Source organism: Alligator mississippiensis, chromosome 12, assembly GCF_030867095.1.
Source record: "Alligator mississippiensis isolate rAllMis1 chromosome 12, rAllMis1, whole genome shotgun sequence".
NCBI lineage: Eukaryota > Metazoa > Chordata > Crocodylia > Alligatoridae > Alligator > Alligator mississippiensis.
The window spans coordinates 46,957,786-46,971,755 of record NC_081835.1 but is presented as its reverse complement, the minus strand read 5'-3'; the positions used below and the strand labels follow the sequence as shown (position 1 = coordinate 46,971,755).

Genomic DNA, 13,970 nt, shown 5'->3' with positions numbered 1-13,970 from the left:
AGTGCACCCTGCCAATACCCCTCCACTCCACCATCCAGCATGCCTTCTATTCCAATGCTGGGCACCCCACTCAGTGAGCCTCAGCTCCGATCTGCACCCCTCTCCTCCAGCTACTTTAACCCACCTCCTCTCCACTGGTGGGCCACAATCTGTTCCACTCACACTGCCTTGCCATAAACCTGAACTAATCCAGCTGACATCAGTGGCGAACACCCAGTTCTGTGCAGGTGTGACTGCAGCTGGGATCTTGCCCTTCTTCTGAACCTCCAGCAGATATTTACCCTAGCCACTGAGTCATGTGTCCATTTGCTTTACACTGACCTCACTGATGCTGTCAGGGAGAAAATTCCAGATAAATGCTAGACAGAGTATTTTTTTAATATAGATTTCATAGACATTAGGGCTGGAAGAGACCTCACGAGATCATTGGGTCCAGCCCTCTCTCCAAGGGACAGGAAGTCCGCTGGGGTCAGATCACCCCAGCAAGATAAGCATCCAAGCGTTTCTTAAAGGTATCCAGAGTAGGTGCTTACATCAATTCTGGGGGGAGTTTATTCCAGACTCTGGAGACTTGGATGGTAAAAAGTTTTTCCTTCTTCCAGTGTCATGATGCGGGGTCCCCAGGGATGATGTCCCTGGGGTTTTGCGACCACACTGGCTCCACCTTACGGGTGCCTTCTAGTCTCGTCTGCCACGTCTTGCTGGTATAAATAATAAATAAGGAGGCTACCCTCAAGTTACAGCTCAGTCATGGTCCTGATGGATCCCCCTAAACCCTGACGGTCATTGGACCCCTTGATGGGCTCCACTGTTGGTAGGTGACTCGCAGGATACCCTAAGCCCTATGGGCTAGATGCATGGCTCCAACATCATCTTTTTACCACATCCCATGCCTCGCAGATGGCATATCGATGTTGTCTCTGTAATGAGGTCTTGGCCTAACTTGGCTTCCTGTTATTGCTGGGCTCTCTGCAGCCCTGTCTCTGCACCCTTGTTGGCGCTAGGGCTCTACACTGTAGTATGCCCCAATGAGGCCTCCTCCTCCCCAATTGCCTCAGCCCGGTCCACCAGTAGAAATAACAACATAAATATAAGCCCCTGAGCTACAACATAACAATCACAATGGCACTGGAGGTCATATTCTGTCTCTTTAAGAGTCAAGCTTCCCCCTCAGCCTAGAGTGCCTCCCAGCCCTGGGTAACTTATGGGCTCCTGGAGACCTCATTAGCTATATAAGCCACATGTCAAGCTGCCACAGCATCTCTGGGTTGTTTTTCCTTGCAGGAGCTCCTTTCCCTGGCTGCTGCCAGAGAACTAACTCCTGCCAGTCCTGCTCTGGGGCTTACATGTGCCCCGGGCTCTGCCTCCTTTCAGTCAGCTGACCAGGTGCAGGTGCAGGCTAGTTCCCCATTAGCTTGTTTCCATGGCAACCTGCAGCTATGGAGCTCTGCCTGGCTCCTGGGGCTAGGCAATTTCTGCTCTCCAAGGAGCAGGCACCCCTTGGTACCCTGCGACACCAGTCTAAAACGGTCTTCCAGCAGTTTGTGACCCTAGAAAACAGATGTTCTCCCAGTTCCTGATGCACACCCCTCATATACTTATAGGCTGCAGATCTCTTGGATGTAGATCTGTAGAACATGCAGATCTCTTGGAGTTTCCAAGTTCTCCTGTGTGGTCTCACACCCTCAAGGCCACTGCTCTGGAGCTTCATACAAACAGCATGTTTTATCATCTCGCTGTTTGTCTAAATAAAGCTAAAATTACTGCTGGCAAAGACAACCGCTGAGCTGAGATGGAATGATCAGCCTAGAAACCCTCTTTGGGAAAGGGCTGTAAGCAGCAAAGCCAGGGGAGTAAACCAATGCTTGATTCTTCCACTCCAGATGTCAAAGTACATTGTGAAGATCAGTGAGTAGCACTGTTCCCTGCTCTACAGGTGGGGAAATGGAGGTACAAGGTGAGGCTGTGATTTACCCCAAATCATCCATAATGATTGTGGCAGAGCTTGGAACAGAACCCAGGAGTCCTGATGCCAGCCCAGTCCACTCCCCATAAACTGTTCTGAGATAAACTATGGCAAACCCTTGCCTGGTTTGCAGTTTCATTGCCAATGCCATATTGAAACAACAGCATGTTTCATTTATACAGTGCTTTCTATCCAAAAGGGGAAAGAAGGATTTCGTCACCTCCATTTTATAATGCAGAAACTGAGGGCCAGACAGGTGAAATATCTTATCCAAAGCTATGGAACAAGTCAGTAACAGAGTCAGAAATAGAACCCAGGAGTCGTAATCTGCTAGCCCCACCCTCGTACTGTAATTCTGTATTGCCTTCTTGTAAAGGACCAATCTGAGCTACAGGCTAAGGTTTGCAGCTGAACTGTGTGTGTACTTAACCTGTGTGTGTCTGAGCTGGGTTTGTGTGTGATGTGTGAGCATTGAGGGAGATGAGTGAATGTATGCAGCACATATGAGGGGGGTGTGTGTGTGTGTGTGTGTGTGTGTGTGTGTGTGACAGAGAGAGAGAGATTAAGTACAGGGATGGTACAAAGGACTGGATGCATTTGAATGAGTCTGTGTGCATGCTGTGAGTGCCTCTGAGTGTGTATGTCTAGGGTATGCCAGAAAGAGCATGAATGCTTTCACTCTACATGGGTGCCTACATGTATGTAGGCTGTAAGTGCATGGGTAGGGAAGCAGTATGTTGTGTAAGTGCATGAATGAGTAAGAGCATGTTGGTATGCAAGCAAGTATTTCTGGGTGGTATGCTGCTGTATATGGATAACTGTGCATGTGTTGAAGTTTGTGAATGTGACAGAGAAAGGGAGATTTTGCAGTTGGCCTGCTGGTGTGCATGTATAAATAAGTGTCCATGTGCACGTGCGCAAGCATGCGATACTGATGCATGCCTGTGAGAGAGTATATTAGCTGACAAAGTCCACATTGGTGTTCTCCCCTGCCGGGCCTGCTGAAGCCCTCTGTGGTGCCTCTGCCACTTTCATATTGAGGGCAGGCTGGGTACACAAGCCCTCGACCTCTTCCCAGTGACCCATCACATGGGAGAAACTTTTAATTTCCCTTCTCCCCTCGCCTTTGCTGAAAATGTCACTGAGACAAAGCCGTGGGGGCTGGTCTGCTTCTCGTGTTAGCCTAACAGTGTTTCCAAGCTGCTGTGGATGCTGTCTGCAGGGCAAACAGAAAGCAGAGGCAGCTGTTGGTTCTGATTCCTTTCCCTCCCAAAACCCAAGGACTAGGAAGCCTAGTTACCAAGCTAAGTCACAAGCCATTTCAACATAGAGATATGGGCTCTGACTGCTCTGTCTCTGGTCTGAGCTAGCCTCCCTCACTCTCATCTCCTGTCTGAGAGGAGAAGCAGCAGGTTGGGGATTGAGATGTCAGCTCATGTTCCTCTCACCACTGCCAGCCCTTGAGAGCTCAGATGTGTTTCTGAGCTGGGCCAGGAGTACATGTACCCCAGAGGCTTAAATCCTAAAATCCACCATGTAATTCAATTTAGTGGATGTTTGCAGGCATCACCCAAACTCAGATACTCCCCAGAGCAGGCCTCAGAGAGGAGGTGAGACCTGTCTGTCAGGAAATTCAGGCCTCGCACCTCTTCACTGGAAGCCACACAGTGCTTGGCAGGATGGACTATGTCCCAGCACAGTGATTACTTTACCTCTGCCATCTCTTTCCCTTACATCTGGGCTTGAGCTGGTGCAGGGGGGGTCAGCTAACAGCATTAAAAATGAATCATTTTATGCCCCCGTATAGCTGGTCTCATTCAGAACATTAACCTTTCAGAATGAATTAAGCTAAAGTGAATTAAGTCCACTTGGATATGAATGACAAATTCATGGAGAACAGGTCCATTGGTGAAACTGGTGGGAACCCTCTCCCTTCTGTGCCCTTCTGCCCACCACTTTTGAGCCCCTTGAGCCAGACTGGAGTTCTCCACATTCCCAACACACAAGGCAGCAAATCGGAGCTGAATCCTCATATTGGCTGAGAAAGGAGAGGATCAGAATATATCAGGTGGGACTCCTACAGTGGTGGGAGTAGGAGGCTCAATTATCAGCATTATTTTATGTCTATTAGCAGGGACAACAGCCTCTGGGCTGTTAAAACAACCCTGCTTCCTTCTAAAAATACCTTTAGCCCACTTAACCTAAAGGGAGTCAATGCGATAAGGTAGTGGCTATTTATTTGTTCTAATAACACAGTTGAAAACAGTGAACGTAGCTGAGCTGCCAATGGGAGACGCCTACAGCTCATAATTCAATTCTTGTCAGCCCCCGGCTCACAGGAAGAGGAGGAAATGAGATCCAATTACACCGGCTCACCTCAGGGACCCTCCCTCCCCCTCTTTCTTAGGGGGAGTAGGGAGAGGAGCTTCTACTTTGAGTGATGGGGAGCATTTCTTCAGTTTTTCCCCATCCAGAGGAGAAAATCTGGGCAGAGGTGGACCTGGAGACAGGCTTTGTAACCCTCCTGCCAGCAGGTCTTTAGGAGAGAGAGCAAGGGCTGAGGGGAGGGCAAAGACTGTGGTAGGCATGGCCCAGGATCTGATCTGGAGGAGAGCTGGAAGTAGGCTGAGGGACACTGTAGTCAGCCTAAAAAGTACAGCCAAGAAACCCTTACACTCAGGGCTGAGGGGGATTTCAGCCAACAGGCCACACATCAGCAAACAAAGTAGCACCACAAAAGCCAGGGGAAGGGGCAGTGAGAAGATCGTAACACCAGGGGAACTTCAAACTGGGGCTAAAAGTCACCCACCTGCAGGGAAGCTGGCAGCACCCAAGGGCTGGGCATGCACTCAGAGCTGAAGGGCTGGAGAGTTAACCAGTCAGCAACCTACTGTACCTTCAGCACTGGTCTATCTTTGATCCCAGTGATACCAGTGGAAGTGGGACTCTGGAGCAGGCTCAGGCAAGGTAGAGCACCTGGGAAAATCCCATCCCAAAACCCACTACTGGACCCAGCATAAAACCAGCAGGAACAGAAAACGGAAAAGGTGCACGGTGCTGGCAAAGCCCACCACCAAAACCCAGGCACAACGTGGGAGCAGCTGCAATGCCGCAGCGGTGGGATCTGGCTGTATGTGCTGGACGGTGTCTGGGCTGGGATCCAAGCCTCACTGAATTGTAACGCAAAACGCCCAGTGGCTCAGTGGGGCTTGGTCCCCCCTTCCCCTCCCCAGCATCTCAGCAGCACCTTCCTTCACCCTCCCTGCTTGCTTATTTTCTGTCATTGACTTTGCTGGCTTGACATTTGACTCAAGAATCTCAGGGGCTGAGTCTTCCCAAGGGCTTCATTAATTGTTCACAGTCTGGCCACACGGCCTGTCCTTCCGTGTTGCTGATTACATTTAATTGCAGTCTAATCCCCTCCAGGGTGGAAGCCTCGCCTTGCGTGCCCCCAATTTCCAACTGGTGTCGGGTTTCTGGCCCAAGGTCTCAGACTCATGGAAGGTCCCCATGGCTGCTCAGTGACTGGGGCCTCCTGTCCATCTCAGGTTACAGCTCCTCTGTGGGAAAAGCTCCAGTGGGAAGACAGACCCTGGCAGAAGTGGCAAAAGTCACACTTAAGGCTGGGAGGCCTCAAGTCAACACAGTTGTCAAGAACAACACAAGGCTGGATGAGGCTCAGGAGCAAGTCAGTTCTGAGACAGGGCTATTTTGCTATGTGTGATGGCCTCCTGGCGGGCTTCATTTGTGATGGCATCCCCTAGGTAGCGTGGTGGTTGCTGCCTATGCCTCAGTGCCAACCTGCAGTCCACCTCCTCTTCTAGCTCCGAGTCCCCAGATAGTTTGCTGACGCACCCCAGCCGTGACCAGCAACACTCCTACCCTGGGTCCCCACACACCTAGCTCATGTTTCCTAACCCACAACCTTCCACACACAACTATTCTGGCTCTAGGGCCTCCTCAGAGATTGGCCAGTGCACATCAGTCTTGACCCATGCCCCTTTGGTATTCCAGCCACTGGCTCCTACACCCCGCACTAAACCCCAGCCCAGACTGGTGCAGTGCACACTGTGGGTGCTGTATGATGAGGAGAATGTGTGTGCCTGCAACCTTGCTTGTGCTTACGTCTGTGATGAGGGACACAGCATTACCTCCTTGGCATCTGTGCTGCTCTGATCCAGGCGCAGGGAGTACAGTGCATCTTTTCCACCAATGAAGAGTCGATCACGGTATTCATCCAGGTACAGGGAGCGGAAATCCAGGAACCCCCGGTGGCCAAAGAACACGCTTGATCGGTTAGCAGCCAAGAGATCTAAAGACATGAAACAAGCAGTCAGGAGGGTCTATTAGCAAAGCTCCAACACATGGTGAAACTGGGTGCAAATCCCCCTCCAACCTGTCTGCAACATCAGCCCTATGCCACCTTGCTCATGGGAAGTGCCATTATCAACAAGTGAAACAGCTTCAGGGTTGCTCTGACCTTCACTCCACTTCCCATAGGACTGCAAAGGATGGAGATTAGCCAGACTGTAATGCACTTCAGTTTTCCTCCTATGCTTGGGACTGGTAAAGGGACCAGAGTAGAGTGCTAGCCCCAGCTCTTCACAAGCCACAAAGGCCCCCAACACTGGGGATCTGTGCCAGGGGCTGCTTCTACCTATGCTAGGGCTCCTGTATGCTGCCATTGTTGTTGTTGTTGGCCATTGCTGCACTGCAGCTGAAGACTCCAATTCCTTGGATTCTTTTACAGCAGGGGAACTGGATAAGGTAAGAAGTGATCTGAACTTCAGTCCAGAGCTCCAATTAAATTTGAGACACAAGACTGGGTCCAGCTCTGGCCAGGCCTGGAAGCATCTGTATACCATGAACATAGCCAATCTCCAGCATAGCCAGCCCCAATTTGGAGCCCAGAAAAACACCGGTAAGCGGGTGTTTATTACAACTGAGCCCACTTTGTCTGTGGTTCACCAATTGTCAGTTTAATGTCCAGTAGAGAGTGCAGAGAGAGGGGCGGATCACTAAGGACTGGAAGGAGCTGTCGACACCCGGGAGTTGAGGACAGGATGGGAATTTACTGCTGATAAAGTCTTGAAGATAAGTCTTATAATGAGTCTGTCAGCATGTCAGGGACAGCACTGTCCTCGGCAGACAGAGCAGGGCATGGGAATATCCCAGGGGCTGCTGGGAAGTGGACTCTCTCCGAGAGCTAGGAGCGAGGGGGGTTACCCCAAGGTGCAGCAAGGGGGTAATGAGCTGTGGAGGGCCCTTGGGAAGCCAGGAAAATGGAGAGAGGAGTTACCAGACAGCCACTGCTGTCAGTCCTACACTGATCCCATGTACCCAGTGAAAGAATGCATTCTGCACACAGCACAATCCTAGATGTACAAATAGACAGGAAGCCCATGAACACGTATTCATCTTCATGCACACACAGGACACCCATCCTAGTCACTCTTACATAGGAAGGATGCTACTGATCTTAACTTTTGCAGCCCTCTTAGAAGAACCAGAGCACTGGCATACTTTGCTCTCCCTTGCCAGGAAAAGATCTGCCTTGAAGAGGTGGCAGATACCCATCTTCATGTGGCTGTCCCACTTAAGTGCTGTAGTACGACTGATACCATCAACACAGTGGCCAATCCACAGCATAGTGGTTCCAAAAACAAATCAAGGGATGAATTCAAGAGAAGCTGTCTGTATGGCAGGGCAAAAAGAATGTCTTTACTCTTCAGCACCTTGAAGAGTCCTCTACTACAGTCCTCTACTCCCTTAGACACACACAGGGCATCTACTGCCTAGTAATGATTGGGTGTGAACTGATCAAGGAAAGTCACTGATGTTCAAGATGGAGTGTGAATGAGACTGCTGTTCACTGAGATCTCAGGTCTGGACAGATAGACTCCTCTAGGCACAAAGATAGACCAGGGCATGGGAATGATCTTGATGATCTTACAGGTCCCTTCCGGTCCTCCTTTCTATGATTCTATGAAAGAGGACCACACTGAACATGCCTTCTCACTTATACTCTCAGGGTTCATGCACAACTCATAATAAAGAAAATGACCCTGCCCTGCACTCTAATTCATAGATCATAGGGTTGGGAAGGACCTCATAGATTCATAGAAGTAGGGTTGGAAGGGACCTTGTAGAACACCAAGTCTAACTCCCTGCCCTGGGCAGGCGAGAAAACCGGGCTCAAATGACTCCAGCCATGTAGACGTCAAGCCTCCTCTTAAAGACCCCCAGGGTAGGAGCCATCACCACTTCCCTTGGAAGTTGGTTCCAGATCCTAGCTGCCCTGACTATGAAGTAGTGCCTTCTAATGTCTAGTCTGAACCTACTCTCTAAAAATTTGTGGCTGTTATTCCTTGTTACCCCGGGGGGCACTAGGGGGAACAGGGTCTCCCAAACCCTGCTGGTCCCCCCTAGTGAGTTTATAGATGGCCACCAGGTCCCCCCTCAGCCTTCTCTTGCAGAGGCTGAACAGGTTAAGGTCCCGTAGCCCTCTCAAGGGTCATCTGGTCCACCCCCCTGAATACATGCAGAAAAGTTATTCCTACACTACTCCTATCAAATGCTTATCCAGCCTCCTCTTAAAAACCTTAGACATAGGGGATTCTACAACTTCCCCGGCAGTGCATTTATTGCAGTCAGGATGGGACCTCCTTGTTCTTGTGCTGCTGTAGCTATGAGATGAAGTGAAACAGGCGGCCCTGATATGTTCTGTCACTGCCTGGTGTGGGCTCTCTAGGAACATAATGCAATCATTTTGCATACTTGGAGAAGAAATGAGTCTTGTGGAGATCAGAAACACAAAGCCTCTAGTGTAGTGTAACAACACCGGAATTTATTCTTTACAAGGAAAAGCAGGGGACTTGTGGTTTGCCACAAATGATCCCGTCTTCACACAAGATATACCTGATCTCCTGCTGAGGACCTTGCCAGCAGGGCTGTGCGAAGCTTTGCTGGCTGTTTCGTTTTGACTCTGTTTCGACTCATTTTGAGCTCGGAACAGTGAAATTGAAACTAAATGAAGGGCTTCAAAACAGCTTTGAAACGAAACGAGGGCAGTCGAAACATTTCGAAAGTTTCAAAACATTTCGAATATCAAAGCAGCTGGGTGCTGGGAGGCAGGGGTACCAGTTAGTATCCCTGTTAGAACTGTACCACAGTTAGAACCGCCATGAGACATGACTCAGAACATTATGTGCACATGTTGCTATAGTGCAACCCCAGCTGTTCACGAGAATCTCAGGAGGCCCAGCGGACTCGCAGAAGTGGTGCCTTGAAATCCCTCCTTTTGACCTCAAATGCATTCCCATTCTCCTATTGAACCAGCATGTGTGAAATCTTGATGGGTACCTTCCTTCTTGTTCTGCTTCTCTGGCCCAATAATGTCACAGCAAGACAGAGGCATTGCTGGCACTAGAGGGAAATGTCGAGTCACTTGCTCTTTCTTAATTTCTCCAGGTTAAAAACAGAGGAAGAAGGCATATTGTCAGTGACAAGGTAAAACAGTGCCCAGGGTGATTCTCAGTACATGTATGATCTATGCACATGTGCCCTCTGAGGTATGAAGGGCAGAAGAAACAATAAGAAGGATAAAAATGGGAAGTGAAGACAAAATAAAAAGAGAGTCAGGTGTGGGGAAGGCTGAGAAAGGCCTGGCAGGGAGTGAAGTGAGGGGTAGCAGATCAAAGGGGAGCTGAGCTCACGTTCCCACACTGCCATGCTGATACTGCTGGTCCCAGCACAGGGAGACCGTGACCTGTTCCCTGGGGTTTTATTGTCATTCTTCCACCACTAAACACTCCAGTGAGAGGTGGGAGTTGAAAGGACAGGTTGTGACGGATGAAGAACAGATGCGAGTGTGATGGCAGCACACGGGGTGTTTATGGCAATGAAAGAAGGGGAGTATGTTATTCTAAGTGGCCTTCATGGAATCAAGCTGGCACTCCCCAGGAGCAGGGACTTATCTGAGTTCAGTCTCTACTACCCTGTGTGGATATCTACAGTGAGATAAGCCATGAGAGCTGGTCTTGGAGCCAGGCTCCAGTGCACTGGAGTGGAAGTTACTAGTACCAACCACACTCCAATTTCCAGTAGTTCCTGGTGGTCAGCTCAGGAGACACGGGATCAGCAATTTGGGACACAGCCAGAAGCTTGGGAAGGACTCAAGCAATGCCACTCTATCTGCCCATCTCCAAGGCAGAATTTAGTAATCTCAGGTGTCAGCTGCATCTCTTGTTACCAAGCTAACAATGGTTTGGTCCTATCTATTCTAACTAAACAGGCCTTTCAACCCTCACTAAAAAGGGAAGCAGAGAGGATCCATCACAGAGGACTATTGCTAGCCAAAGGGAATAGTGCTGAGGTAGGCACAGCCATAGGAAACAGCCAATTCTACAGCCAACCTGGACACATTCAATAAATCCCCATTGCCTCTCTGTGACTAATGGACTTAAAAACTGTATTAAAGGTCCTAATTTACATTTAAGATCTAACTGTATCCAAGCCACTAGTTTCTCCATTCCCACTCATTCAGCCCTAGTTCTGGTCAAGTTTAAAACTAACCTGACCCTAGCTATAAATTTATTGCCAAAATCTACCTCATCCAGTCCAATCTAAATTCCGTGTGCCCAGTGGCGTTAAAGGAATGCTAAAGTTGCAAAGCATGCAAAAATGTCAAGAAATGCCAGAATGAAGGCTATCCCTGGAACCTTAACTCTAACTTGCTTGTTCATTATGACGCAGTCTTTAATTACATGTTCCCCTGGAGTATATATCCACATGCTTTTTTTCCCCAGGGCCCCTGCCCCATTCACTGATATCCTAGGCTGAGCAGTGAATGAGACCGCTGTCGAACAGAGTTCCTTCTACCCACTCTGTTCGCTGTATTCCTGGCTTATTCAGTACAAACTGTCAGCTCCTCCAGGATGTCCATTCCTGCCTGCCTCCTGAAAGCCAAGCCGTGCTCAGGTTAAGATAACTTCATATTTACTCCACATTTACGTTGTGGCATTAGCAAGTGCAAAAACTGGGTCAAGATCCAGAGGACCCTGTCACCTTCTCTGCACAGTGTCCAAAACCCAAACATTCCCTTGAAGTTTCCCAATGGAAAACCAGAATATTTGGCAAAATTGAAATGTTCTCATGGGAACTTGCTATTTTACAGAAACTACAATTTTTCATTGGAAAATCCTGGCTAGAGTCACTTCATTCCAGCCACCCTTCATACTTCTGAGAGGGAGGACGAGCCGCAAGCACCGTTCAGAACTTCCACATGGATTGCTCCTGCATCGCTGTGCTGCATCCAGGGAGAGGAGAGGGTTTGCAAGCATAAACTCCACTCACTCCCAACTGCCTGTGCTTTCATTTGACTATATCGGGGTGGCCAGACTACAGAACAGGTGCCGCAAGTGTATGAGCAGCCTCTGTATGGCATGTAGCAGATTAGGGAGGAGGCAGATAGGGCAGAGAGCAGGAAGCTGAGCATCAGATCAGGTGAGGAACACAGGGCAATGAGCAGAAAGCAGAGCAGCAGATCAGGTAAGGGAAAGGAACTGGAGTGGCACTTAGGGAGGATGTGGGGCTAATTTGTGGCACAACTTCCAAAAAGGTTGGTCCCACTGGACTACATGCAAGTGAATTTTCATAACCCCTGTAAATACCTACTCCAGATTTCAATTTTCTGACCCAACCCACTGAGGCACTACAGCAATTCAGATAAAAATGTTATGGGCTAGATGCTCAGCTGGTATAAATCAATGCAACTCCAATGAAGTCAAAAGACCTAATTTAACTTGTACCAACTAAAGATCTGGCTCTATAATAACTGTAATGTGAAGCCTACTCCTATAGATATAGGGATCCTAGATGAGGGGTGATGCAGGGGTCTAGGGTTAAGCTGGGGTTGCAGTACAGGCAACACAAAAATAACTAAGTACACTGCGGGCTGTTCTTGGTGACTGGGGCACCAAGGATATGGACAGTGCACTTAACTAGAAAAACAGTTGCTCTAAAGCAGCAGCCAGCTTGGTGCATCACACCCCTTAAGACAATGCAATCCCTTCTCATTCTGCAAGAACAGGGCAGAACGTAACAGTATGAGACACATTTCATTGTCAAAATCTCTGTGCTTTTAGACTGTAAACTCCTCAGGCCAACCTTTGTCTCTGGACAGCGCCCAGCAGAAAGGGGGACTATGCTAACAGTCCAAAATCTTTTCTTTCTTTCACCTCTGACATGAAAACAACCAAAGCATTTTGGTCAGAAACATAAATAAAGGAAAAATGTTCCCCACATCAGGCAAGAACTAGACCCAGAGAGTTTGCAAAAATGCAAGGCAACTGCAGGAGAACCCTTATAACAGGAATGCACGGGTAACTTTAGAAAGGGAGGTCACTGCACACTCCTGGGTCAGAGCCACAGCTGGGATAAATCCACATAGCTCCACTGAGGTGCATTTGCCTTGCTTCACATCAGTGGAGTTGCAGACCCTACATGTAGCTGTATAACTTCCCTTTCAGCCTACTGACCACCAGCATTTCTAAGGCACCCATCACATCAGCATCTAAGCTTGACTGAATCCTCTGAAGAGCTGAGCTTATGAAAGAACAGGAGGTCTCAGTGGCCCCAAGGGTCGAGGCAGTCAGCTGCTGTCTTTATGAAAGAGGGAAGGGACTCATGCTATGCCAGGGCCCATCCACCCCAGAGGACTCCCATGGGACAAGGAACACCATTTCACTCTCCCGGAGTGCCCTCACAGCACCGGCTGCTTTATGGGGGACCTGTCATCTGACAAGGATACCCTAGGACATGCCTACACCATTCCACCCTAAGCTCAGGCAAACTGCTAAGAAGCATGTTCTCCACCTCCTTCCCCACCCGTGACTCAGCATATACTAAACTAAAGCCTAGAAATCTGGCAGCGCAGCTGGGTTAGCGCATCCCTGAGCAGGTCCCTATATAGCTGTGCTCAGGCTGTCTGCCCTGGGTGTGTTTCTTGACATGAACTCAGCCTACACTGTACAAGCTCTTAAAGGCTTTCAAACCATGCCCACCACAGGAGCTGGTCCTGCCCAGCAGCTTTTCCAGCTCCTTTATTTCTGACCTTGGCCTGGTCGGAGAGGACCCAGAGCTTGCTGCTCTTCTTTCCTGGCCCGGTTACTCACTGTTTTACCTTTTCCCCTTGGCTTGCCCCAGCCTTTCCCTGTGCAACGGGGGGCATTAATGGAGCTCCCAGGTGTTCAGCCCCACTTGACCTCCCCGTTCCACACCCCTCGTGTGCCTTTAGCAGAAGTCGGGGTGCACGAGCACAGCTCCAGGGGCTCCAAGGAATGGCGAGCGAGGGGTGTGGTAGGTCAGTATTCATGTGTGTATGGCAGGCAGGTGGCCAGCCAGCATCGTGGGCCATTGGTAGGGCACAGTGGGCTGGCACTACCAAGCTGGACACCCCTTCACCACTGAGAGAAAGCAAGCTGCAGAGTTGCCGGAGCCCTGGCTGCCAAAACGAAGCATGTTAATAACATGCCCCAAGGGAGCTGACTAAGCAGAGTTGGAAGGGATGCAGCTCGCTGAGGATGCTGGCAGGGAGGGGAAATTAATTGGAACAAGTAATGCAATTAAAAGAGGACCTTTTTTGAGGGCCCAGCAACAGCCTGCCCTGGGGTGCGGCCTGGCTGGGGAGATGGCCTCAGCCCTTCCATCTTTGGGCAGGCCACCCAGGTGCCAGCTGAGGGAACAATACAGCCATCTCCCCCGAGACAGCCAGGCTCCTGGCCTGCAGCCACAGGGAAGCCAAACACAAAGGACACAACAGTTTATTTATTGATATTTCTCTTGAACTGGGTCTCTATTTCAGGGAGTGTTCCTCTTCCACCCCAAGCGAGGGGCTTAACAGAGGCAAAAGGAACAAATGCACTCACACTGAATGGTATGAAATGAATAATCCCAGCAATCATGCCCCAAGGCCTGCCTAGTCCCACCAAATGAGCTGGGTTAG

General features: G+C 49.6%; 1 protein-coding gene across 2 annotated transcripts in view; it reads right to left on the bottom strand.

Moving 5' to 3' along the window:
- Positions 1–13,970, bottom strand: part of SEMA3G (semaphorin 3G) — a 63,822-nt gene that overhangs the window by 28,798 nt on the left and 21,054 nt on the right. For both annotated transcript variants that reach the window (XM_014600140.3, XM_006275133.4), the window contains exon 2: positions 6,118–6,278. In XM_014600140.3, the coding sequence (XP_014455626.1) occupies positions 6,118–6,278 (161 nt within the window). The remainder of the gene's footprint in view (positions 1–6,117; positions 6,279–13,970) is intronic.